This window comes from Malaclemys terrapin, chromosome 2, assembly GCF_027887155.1.
Source record: "Malaclemys terrapin pileata isolate rMalTer1 chromosome 2, rMalTer1.hap1, whole genome shotgun sequence".
Lineage (NCBI taxonomy): Eukaryota > Metazoa > Chordata > Testudines > Emydidae > Malaclemys > Malaclemys terrapin.
The window spans coordinates 267259086-267271453 of NC_071506.1; the positions used below are offsets into that span (position 1 = coordinate 267259086).

General features: G+C 39.0%; 1 protein-coding gene across 1 annotated transcript in view; it reads right to left on the reverse strand.

The window, feature by feature from the left end:
- Positions 1-2657: 2657 nt before the first annotated feature.
- UBE3C (ubiquitin protein ligase E3C) overlaps positions 2658-12368 on the reverse strand; it is a 178164-nt gene continuing 168453 nt past the window's right edge. Inside the window, exon 23 of the mRNA XM_054021103.1 lies at positions 2658-4339. Within this exon, the coding sequence (XP_053877078.1) occupies positions 4169-4339 (171 nt within the window). The 3' untranslated portion in view covers positions 2658-4168. The remainder of the gene's footprint in view (positions 4340-12368) is intronic.

Below are 12368 nucleotides of genomic sequence, written 5' to 3' on the forward strand. Positions count from 1 at the left end.
CAGAGAATCATGTAGCAGCCTCTACCTCATTATAGGGTACAACTAACTTCCACATTATGAAGCTCTGTTTTAGTCTCATATAACCTTAGCTTGAAAAATTTCATGTGTTCTGAAAGTGACCAGATTTACTCCAAAAACAAAAGAGAATGTTGCTGAAAACTTTCAAGAAAAGTCAAAATTACTTTATTCTCAAAATCTACGGTAAATCAAAATATAGATATCCTGCTCTGTCTACACATCATATTAATTTCTTCCTCTCCTTCAATTAGAGGCAAATTGTCATAGAAAACAGAAAAATATTAACACAAGCTTTTACATCAGGGCTATTATTCACACAGATTTAGGTATACACCTACATTTATTTTGTATAATTATAAATAAATACAGAACAAACATTATTTCACTTCTCCCAAAAATGACCCAAGAAAAACAATGTTCCTGTTTTGTCTGAGTGTTGTGTCATTTTTCACCCTGTAGGAAAAGATCACAGCTGCCCACTAACATTTTACAAATAGTTTTTGGTTTAAACAGATGGAAGTTCAGCATTAGCTCATTGTACTTCCCCAAATGCTCACTGTGAATTCCAAACCCTTTTGTGGTTCAGATTAGGAAGTTATTAGATTTGCTTTAAGAGATGCTGAAAAATTGTCCAGACCACTGCCAACAGCACCAGTAAACTAATTTTATTTTAATGATGGGTGTAAGCAGGGTCTGAATGAGCTCTCCCCTGACATCTAATGATGAGCTGAGGAAGGAGCTGACCTTGTTTGCATGGGCACGCCCACCCTGCCGAGGTGCTCAGCGTGATGGGGCTGTTTTGCCCAAATGATCACTTTTGGCTGGTGTTGGGTCAAAGGTACTAACGGGTTGGTATCTTTGTTGTGTGAATCAAGGGCATCTGAACTGTGCTTGGCATACCCTGATTGAGGGACTCGCCCTCAACTAAATTGCACTTGGTAGGCAGGGGACATGGATGCCAAAGCCCAGGGGAGTTGAGAGAGGGTGGGGACAAGTACTTGTACCTGGTGGCGTTTGCCTTATTTGACTCTTCCTCTCTCCCTTGTGTAATAACAGAGCTGATTAAGACTCAGTTGAGAGTCTTGTTGCACACCAATAGAGCTGAAATCATGGATAACCCAGTCTAAGCATTAGGCCTCCTTTGGGACAGTGTCTGTGATGCAAGAGACTGCCCAGTCTGCACTAGCAGTGAGGCTTCCCCACTAACAGCTGAAATCACAGTGCTACAATTACTCTGAGAGCTGTTAAGTGGTGGGATCTTACGACATCCCTGAGAATGTGGAGCGTGGAGGTGAGTGGCCAGCAGGGCAGCTGATGCCAGAGCAAGTGCCCAGACAGCGGGGCAACCAAGATGTCCCCTCCTGAGAGCTCATGCAGATGCACCTCTGAACTCTGGGTCTTCACTGACCAAGGACAACTGTGAGTGGGATGCGGTGGAGGGAGGGGCATGAAAAAGGAGCCTTTGGTTGCTGGACTTAAGAACCTGAGGCAAAAGGACACTGCTCAACATATTCTGCGGTGGGTTGTTTGCTTATGGTTTTATGTTTATGAATCCTGCTTGTGACATCTTCCCAAATTAATGCCAGGTTACTTCCCTCCTTTTATTCAAAGTTTCTTTTCTACCCTTGGACTCTGCTTGCGAGTGGGGTAGTATTGCATCTCAGAGGCATCTAGGGGGTGATGTGTAATTTCCCCAGGTTACTGGGTAGGGGTTTGAGCTGGTTCTGTGTTGTATTGTTGAAAAGGAACCCCTAGATATTGAACCTGGCCCTTGTCGCTGCCGACTCCAACTGACAGAAGAGTTACATGGGATACCCCTAACAGGAATGTGGATGTATTCTCCCTTTTTACATACAGACGCTGGTCAAATTTTGATCCAACTGAAATCAATGGTGAAATTCCCATTGAGATAAATGGGAGCAAGGACCAAATTTTGCTCCCATTTAAGCAAATTTTAACCCTAAGGAAAGTTTGGAGCAGGTTCAGGATTTCCCCCTTCATGCATAGAAAAGTATAAAAAACAAAATGATTGAGGATTAAATACCAAATCTACAGAAGAAACTGATTATGTGGAATATTTTTAATGGTCTACAAAGCTTGTAATCACATTCTCCTGCAACAATATTTTTATATTTATATTCATATAGTCACGTCTATAAAGTATACTGTTCCTCTTCCTGTAATCTCATGCCTACCCCTGTCTCTGTTCCACCAGTACTTGTGTCTATGTCTAGGAATGGGTGTGTGTTAGGTCTCTTTATAAAGTAACAAAATGTACATATTACCAACCATTGTTATGTGGCATGACTCCAACACAATCTTGGAAATGTGAATATTTAATAGAAAAAAAATTAATTTGCATTTTACAACATACAAACATGACACTATCAAATTGTAGCAAATGAATTCAATTGAAAAATATTTTCAAAATATTTTAAGTAATGTGTTGGAAAATAAATAATGTTATCTAAAGGAAATGCTCAGGTTTTGCTTTTAAGAGGGGCAGTAATACTATCACTGACCTCTTTTCAGTCTTCTGTTCCATAATTTATGTAGAAAAATATACAAGAAACCAATTTTTAGGTAAAGAATATGTTGGGTTTGTAACATTTAACAAATAAAACAGCCTAAAGCAAAACCAAAAAGAAAACAATTATTTTATTTCTGTACATCAAGACTACAAATAGTATTTTAACACTTCATTTATTACCCAAATTAGGAAATTATACATTTTATACTGATACTAGTAAACACCTTAAAACCACTCAGTTTCTCCACATTTAAAAGTATATTGCTGGTTACTGCTTATTAAATACGAAACCCAACAGAGCTTCCAGTGACAGCGAAATAGTAATAGCATAATGTCTGTAAATTCTGATTTGTTATTAGTTATTAAAAACCAGAAAGGATGCACGTTTACGCATCTTATAGTTTGACTTGTAATTATTTTTTTTAATTGAATGCAAATTAAATGTGAACACAAATCTTGACTCAGTGATGTACCTATTATTAGAGAACTGATTCCTTTCATATGAATCCAATTTTTCCCTTGGCAATCAAATTATGTTAAGCAACATGTTCCCACCTACTTGTCTGAGCAGAACTGCTAAGAGCCAGATGGATGCAAAAGCTGCTTTGTCACAAAAATAATGAATTAAGATAAGTTTCTACAGCACATACATGGTATTTAAGATGAAGAGAACTGATAGGGAGAAGGAATGTGAACACTGCAGGCTTCAGATATAAAAGATAAAGCCTGATGCTTTGGTTGAAATACTTTTAATAGTTGTTACAAGTATATTTTTTCCAAAGTCATGACTACTGTATGTACTGTGTATGCCATAGGAGTTTGATACATTAAAAAAAAATCTTTACAGGCACAAAGGAGAGACAGAAACAGAACAGAGAAAAGCATGGATAGTCATATCTGTTTACGACAATGTCCAGCTGATCATGACACGGCCAAACGTAGAACTTAAAAATAATCATGCAAATCCAATTTCTTGAAGATATTTCAGAAAGCACAAATAAAATATCAATGTTATATCTCAGTGCCTGCCATCTCAAGAGATGGTAGTTTAAAACAAATCCATTCTGTTTTAATTGCAACAACTAAGTTTTGTAAACAATTCTACCACATGAGAAAAGATGTGGGGTTATCAGTAACAAGCGTTTTCAATCTCTCAGTTCTGGGATATCTGCAAACATCTACTTCCCTCTGAAGATTTAGAACAGGATGTTAAGACCTCTCTTATCCCAACATGCTGCACTACACACAACTTTATTGCCAGCTTGTAGAATTATTTATATTTGAACAGCACAAAGCCAAAGCTTCATCTTTGGTTAATTTCACTGAGATGTCACTGTTCGTTAAATGTGCTCTTGCTTGGCATAAACACAAACCCCAACCACACTGCACACAGCATTCATTATTTTGAGTCAGAATAAAGCAGTGCCAATGTAAGTTTAATGACACTTAACTAACAAATCATGTATTTAAAAATGAAACCTATTTGAGGGTATCTGATAAGAAATGAGAGCTGCAGAAACCTAGACTGAGTTCCCTTCATCTGCTTGTGTATGGGTGCTGCTTATGGAATAGGCACTGGTTAGTTCCTCTGCAGAGCTTCTGTTTAAACCTCAGTTCAGCTCAGCTCAGCTCAAATCCAGCAGCACATTCAATGGCGTAAAGAAGTTTGCTCCGCATAAGGTTTTCATCATAAAACTCAGGAAGCTTCAGCAAGTTCATGCAGGTACTGGCAGTGGGTAGCCTGTCTAGGTCAGATCCTCCATTGTGAATGCAAAATGCAGGATACAACTCCTGAAAATACAAAAATAGGAAAAAATTAAGATAGATACACACAGGCTAAAAAATAATTCCATTACAATCCACATAAACGTCTAGGCAAGGAGCAATTAGAATTTAAGTCTGTTTCAATGGCATTTGCAAAGGTTTAAAAAGGTCAGAGGATTTTTTAAACAAAGGGCTGGGGGAAAGCCAACAGATACGGAGGAGCACAAGGTTTAGGCAGTGACATCCATTAGGGATGAATTTATTAAAGGGGGAACTCTATATCCTAATAAAGAGGGTTGGAATGAAGTTGATAAAGTACAGGTAGGAGCTGTGAGGTCAGTCAAATGTAAAAAAAGTCCTATTTAAATATAACATGAAGGCAAGCAACTAAATATTGACAACATGTATAAGTTCTTATATATAAATATTAGAAGTCTAAATACGAAGGTGGGTGAACTAGAGTGTTTGGCATTAAATAAAGATATTGATATACTAGGGATCACAAAAACTTGGTGGAATGAGAATAGTCAATGAGATATGGTAAGGGTATAAAATATATAGGGATGACAGAATAGGTTGCATTTGTGGGGAGAGAAGCCCTGTAGGTGAAAAAGTAGAGTCAAATAAAGTAAAAATCTTTAATAAATAAAACTGTACCATGGAATCTGTATGGATAGAAATTCCATATTTGAACAATAAGAGTATAGCAGTAAGAATATTCTATCAACCACCTGAGCAGGCTAGTACTGGTGACTGTGAAATGCTCAGGGAGATTAGAGAGGCTATAAAGGCAGAAAACGCAATAATAATGGGGGATTTCAATTATCCTCATATTGACGGGGTACAATGTCACGTCAGGAAAGGATGTAGAAATAAAATTTTCAGACTCATTAAATGACTACTTCTTGGAGCAGCTAGTCCTGGAACCCACAAGGGGGGAGGCAATTCTTGATTTAGTCCTAAGTGGTGCACAGGATCTGGTCCAAGAGATGAATATCACTGAACCGCTCATAATAATGACCATAATGTAATTAAATTTAACACACGTGTAGGGGGGAAAATGCCAAAGAAACCCACCATAGTAGCATTTAACTTCTAAAAGGGGAACTACACAAAAATGAGGAAGTTAGTTAAATGGAAATTAAAAGGAACAGTCACAAGAGTGAAATACCTGTAAGCTACACGGAAACTTGTTTAAAACACCATAACAGATGTTTACATTAAATGTAACCCCCAAATAATACTTAAAAATGCCATCATGGCTAAACAACAGAGTTAAAGAGGAGGTTAGGGGCAAAAACGCATCCTTTAAAAACTGGAAGTCAAATCCTAGTGAGGAAAACAGAAATAAACTCTCGCAAGAGTAAAAGTATAATTAGACAGGCCAAAAAAGAATTTGAAAAGCAAATGCTAAGGACACAAAAACTAACAGCAACTTTTTTTTATTTTTTTTTAAATTACATCAGAAGCAGGAAGCCTGCCAAACAGTCAGTGGGGCCACTAGATGATCGAGGTGCTAAAGGAACACTCAAGGAAGACAAGGCTCTTGCGAAGAAGCTAACTGAATTCTTTGAACTGGTCTTCACTCTAGAGCAAGAGTGGCCAACCTGTGGCTCCGGAGCCACATGCGGCTCTTCTGAAGTTAATCTGCGGCTCCTTGTATAGGCACCAACTTCGGGACTGGAGCTACAGGTGCCAACTTTCCAATGGGTCAGGGGGTGCTCACTGCTCAGCCCCTGGCTCTGCCACAGGCCCTGCTCCCACTCCACCCCTTCCCGCCCCCTCCCCTGAGCCTGCAGTGCCCTCACTCCTTCCCCTCCCTGCCAGAGCCTCCTGCACGCCACGAAACAGCTGATCAGGAGGTGCGGGGAGGGAAGGGGAGGTGCTGATCGGAGGGGCTGCCGGTGGGTGGGAGGCGCTGGGGGGCTGATGGGGGACTGCTGACATATTACTGTGGCTCTTCGGCAATGTACATTGGTAAAATCTGGCTCCTTCTCAGGCTCAGGTTGGCCACCCCTGCTCTAGAGGATATGGAGGAGATTCTCACACCAGAACCATATTTTGTAGGTGACAAATCTGAGGAACTGGCCTACATTGAGGTACAGTAACTCCTCGCTTAACCTTGTAGTTATGTTCCTGAAAAATTATACTTTAAGTGTAATGATGTTAAGCGAATCCAATTTCCCCATAAGAATTAATGTAAATAGGGGGGAGTTAGGTTCTAGGGAATTTTTTTTTTGCCAGACAAAAGACATTGATTGATATATATATATATATATATATATATATATATATATATATATATATATATATATATACACACACACACACACACATACATACACAGAGTATAAGTTTTATACTGTATATATATATATACACACACACACACAGTATAAGTTTTAAGCAAACAATTTAATACTGTACACAGCAATGATGATTGTGAAGCTTGGCTGAGGTGGTGAAGTTAGAGGGTGGAAGACGGTGGGATATTTCTCAGGGAATGCCTTGTTGTTAAATGATGAACTAGCACTCGGCTGAGACCTCAAGGGTAATACATTGTTGTTAATGTAGCCCGGGGTTCTCAAACTGGGGGTTGGGACCCCTCAGGGGGTCACGAGGTTCTTACGAGGGGTGGGTGGGTCACGAGCTGTCAACCTCCACCCCAAACCCCGCTTTGCTCCAGCATTTATAATGGTGTTAAATATATTAAAAAGTGTTTTTAATTTATAAGGGGGGATGGGTCGCACTCAGAGGCTTGCTATGTGACAGGGGTCACCAGTAAAGAAGTTTGAGAGCCACTGATGTAGCCTCACGCTCTACAAGACAGCACAAATGGAGTGAGGAGACACAATAGACACATGACAGTGGCTGCAAACACTCCCTGCGGAAATTGAACAGTGATGATGTGTGTGTGTGTGTGTGTGTGTGTGTGTGTGTGTGTGTGTGTGTGTGTGTGTGTGTGAGAGAGAGAGAGAGAGAGAGAGCGCGCGCGAGCGCCACACACACCGTTTGTGTGAGACAGAGAGACACACACACATTGGCCCTTTAAGTACGCTGACCCCACTCTAATTACACTGCTTTTTAAAGTAGATAAGCAAGTTGAGACAGCAGCTGCTGCCAGCAAGCTCCCTCCGTCCTGAGCCCTGTCATGTCCCCCTCTTCTCTGTGGAGATGGGGTACAGGAGTGGGGGGAGGGGGACACCCTGACATCAGCACTCCTCTTCCTCCCCCAACCCCTGCACAGCAAGCAGGAGGCTCCCGGGAGCAGCTCCAATGCAGAGGGCAGGAGCAGCACACGGCAGTGAGGGGAAGGACATCTGAACTGCCCGGCAATTGTTAGCCTGCTGGGCAGCTGTCGCACAGGAAACTAAGTGAGCTGATGGGGGACTGCTGGCCCACCCTGGTTCCAAGCCCCCACCACCGAGCTCCAACGGTCTGCTCTTCCTGCAAGCAGAGGACAAAGCAGGTGGCTGCCAAACAAAGTTATAAGGGAGCATTGCACAACTTTAAACGAGCATGTTCTCTAATAGATCAGCGACGTAACAACGAAACGACGTTAACTGGGATGACGTTAAATGAGGAGTTACTGTATCACTAGCAGAGGTTTTGGAATAAACTGATAAATTAAACAGTAATAAGTCACCAGGACCAGATGGTACTCACCCAAGAGTTCTGAAGGAACTCCAATATGAAATTGCAGAACTACTAACTGTGGTATGTAACTTATCACTTAAATCAGCCTCTGTACCAGATGACTGGCAGATAGTTAATGCAAGGTCTATTGTTCAAAAAGACTCCAGAGGTGATCCTGGCAATTACAGGCAGGTAAACCTAACTTTAGTACCAGGTAAACTGGTTGAAACTATAGTAAAAAACAAAATTATCAGATACATAGATAAACATGATATGTTGGGAAGAGTCAACATGGCTTTTGTATAGTGAAATCATGCCTCACCAATCTATTATAATTCTCTGAAGGAGTCAAGAAGTATGTGGACAAGGGTGATCCAGTTGATATAGCATGCTTGGACTTTCAGAAACCCTTTGAGAAGGTCTCTCACCAAGGGCTCTTAAGCAAACTAAGCAGTCATGGGATAAAAAGAAAGGTCTTCTCATGGACAAGTGGTTAAAAGATAGGAAAGAAAGGGTAGGAACAAATGGTCAGTTTTCACAATGAAGAGAGGTAAAAAGCAGGGTTCCCCCAGGATCTGTACTGGGATCTGTGCTGTTCAACCTATTCATAAATGATCCAGAAAAGGGGATGAACAGTGAGGTGACAATTTGCAGATGGTACAAATTTACTCAGGACGGTTAAGTCCAAAGCTGACTGATCTCACTAACCTGGGCGACTACATGGCAGATGAAATTCAATATTGATTAAAGCAAAGTAATGCACACTGGAAAAATAATCCCAACTATACATACAAAATGATGGGGTCTAAATTAACTGTTAATTTAACCACTCAAGGAAGAAATCTTGGAGACACTGTGGACAATTCTCTAAAAACATCTGCTAAATGTGCAGTGGCACTCAGAAAAGATAACAGAATGTCAGGAATGTTAAGAAAGGGATCGGTAATCAGATAGTAACTATCATAATGCCACTTTATAAATCCATGGTACACCCACACCTGGAATACTGCGTGGAGTTCTGGTCACCTCGTCTCAAAAAAGATATATGAGAACAGGAAAAGATGCAGAGAAGGGGTATAGAACAGCTTCAATATGAGGAGAGATTAAAAAGACGGGAATATTCAGCTTAAAAAAAGAGACGACTGGAGGTGAGGGATATGACAGAGGTCTGTAAAACATGAATGATATGGAGAAAGCGAATAAGGAAGTGTTATTTATCCCTTCACATAACACAAGAATCAGGGGTCACCCAATGAAATTAATAGGCAGATTTAAAACAAACAAAAGGAAGTACTTCTTCATACAACACATAGTCAACCTGTGAAAATTGTTGCCATGGAATGTTGTGAAGGCCAAAAGTAGAACTGGGTTCAAAAAAGAATTAGATACGTTCATGGAGGAAAGGTCCATTAATGGCTACGAGCCAAGACAGTCAGAGACGCAACCCCATGCTCCAGCTGTCTCTCAAACTCCAGCTGCCAGAAGCTGAGACGGGACGACAGAGGATAGATCCCTTGAAATTGCCCAGTTCTGTTCATTCCCTCAGATGCATATGACACTGGCCACTATCAGAGACAGGCTACTGGGACCACTGATATGACCCAGTATGGCTGTTTTTATGTTCCCTTGGTTGCCCTAAAAGCATGCCCAAATAGGTATGGCAAAAAAAAATTCATGGCCATATTGTAGAAAACATAAGGTCTTAAGGTGAACAGCTAGCTAGGTTATCGTTCACGTGCTGTATTCTGCAAATATCTGGTTCCACAGAAACAGTGAAACAGGAAAATTTAAAATATAGTAGCATGCAGAAAGAGGTCTTTGATTTATTTGCAACTAAGAAATTATTTGCAGAAATCTTAGGTACAATTAAGTATAGGCTCGCCTTACAAAGTCTTCCAAGCATGCACAATTCCGGTCATTTCCCCATCACTAGAATTCGTAGACTTGGAGCTGGGCACTGGAATTTCATGACACTCGTATACCTACTGAAAATGCACCAGTGTTAAGCATTGGGAGCAGAGCTGAGCGATTTTTTAAAATATTTTTTTTTTACTAATAGTTTTCCATAGATAAAAGCATTTCTTGGGTCCTAAAATCTATTCAAATAGATTTCGGCAAAGGGTTTCAGATGACCTCAACAACAACAACAACAAAAAGTTTTTGAAAGAATTGAAAAGTTTCATTTAGACTATTTTGAAATGTTTTGTTTAAACTTTTCAATTTGAAATGGTATTTTAAATGGATCTTTGGCCACTTAAAAAACAAAACAAAAAAAACACACACACCAATAAAAGATGAAAAACATCTGAAACCACCAATTCGAAAAGAAAACTCAAAAGAAATCCAATCCCTGTTTCAAATCATTTCAAAATGAAACTGTTTTAAGTTTTTGTTTCAACAAAAACTTTTTGGGGAAAAGGATTTGGTCCAAACTGAACAGGAATCTTTTTGTATTTTCAGTTTGCCTGCCTCTCTCCTTGCCCACTTCCTGAACCAAAAAATCCATTATTTACTCAGCTCTGATTGGAAGCTAAAGACCACCAGCAGTAGTGGGGGCAAGTATAATGGGCTGGGTCCTTGGGCCTGTTCAGCCCACTTTGCATTGCATGAAGTACAAGATTTCTTCTTTGAATTACACTTTTCTGTTATTTTCCTTATTGCTTCATGTTTTTCCTTGATACCCTTATATAGATGAAGATCTCTAACAAAAATAAAAGTCCCTTCTTCCCTTGCTACCAGTCAAATGGATTTTCTATAGAGTTTAGTTAATCAAGTCTTACAAGTTAGAATTTGTATATACATCTAAAATAAACTTTTTCTTTCAAATTCAATTCTCTCTACATTCACATTAATATGTTACCCACATCGTATCAAGCCAAGGCTGGATTAAGGAGTAGCCATGCCACAAATAAAGATTGGTTAAATGATATATTATCATGTGACCATCTGTCTCGGACTACAACCTGAATTTCATACAAAAAACAATGGTCAACCGCCTCCTCCTTGGTCCTCAGGTTATTTTTTAGTACAGTTAGAATAGGTAAAATAAATATGGCCAGAAAGCACATACCAAGCACATTACCAAACAACTTAATATTCCTACTGCACATTACAAGTCAGGGCATGTAAATATTATTTTCTTTGCTAAATTCTGACAGTGTGTCTAATGCTCTCCAAGACACACATTAAAGGTAGTCCTGGACCCAAAGACTTTGCAGTCTAAGGTCCTGATCTTTTTGCATGTACTTAACTGAATGCACATAAACATGAGTTGTCCTAATAAGGTCAATGGCAGTATGTGCATATGTAAAATTAAGCACATATGTACATTTCTGCAGGACTGGGACCTAAAATTGTCTATTAATGAGACATTATATTTTCCAGACAAGACGCATAATATTTTATTTTAAAGACTATACACTTCTGTGCTTTTTAAGATGCAGAGTACCAATAATATACCACAGAATCATGTAGTTCTAATGTACCTACAAATAAAGCCAATAAGGAGTCTAATAAGGTAGAAACTAGCCAAATTTGGGTTGGTCTTCTGATATACTGAGCAAGTATCTGAGGTTTTATTTCATGTATAGTTTTCTAATTTCTTTAAGAAATCAAGTTTATCTCACCAAGACAAATGGGGATGCAGAGGACATTTATTTGTTACACCTAATGCTCTGCTTTCATTGGCAAGGGAATATTAATTTCAACAAATGCTTGGCTGAGCTAAAATAGATCATCTGGTTTTAGAAACTGTAAAAAAGCCACCCTAAAGCAGGAGGTCAATGAGATTTTAAGTTAAATTATTGTTTAAATGGAGGCCTTAAAATGTGTTTCACAGCTAAAATGCTGCAATTTTAGGGTTCTTTTCAAAATGCTAATTGAATTTTCCTACTTTAAGCTTTAAAAATGTAAAAAATGAAGTTCTATATTGAAATGTCACGCCAAGGGCACCATTTGTTGCATAATTAAATACTCTACAACGGGAAGCTGCAACAGTTTGGAAGTAAGAAGTATCATCAATTTATTATGTGACCTGATTGGAACTTAACAATTTTCAACCGCACTTTAATGATTTTTTTGTCTGTAACAATCACATTTATTAAACTTATTAAACTTTAATTAGCTTTAGCAAATGTTACTCTGAGTCCGATAATCTGGCACTAAGAGTTCTAATAATTTTTAAATGCTGTAAACCCAGACTGTGCTATTTATAAGCTATGAACTCTGAAACGATCCCTTCTCTTAAATAAATATGAACTATAGCAAAGGTGAAGGTTCCACAAAGCAGTACGTACAAGATTTTAGAGTCTGAGCGCTAATGATTGTGTTCTTAATAGCAAAATTTAATATCTATTTTAATACAACTATAGAACAATTAATTACTGAGGACATTTTGCATTAATTTCAACCCTCAACATAT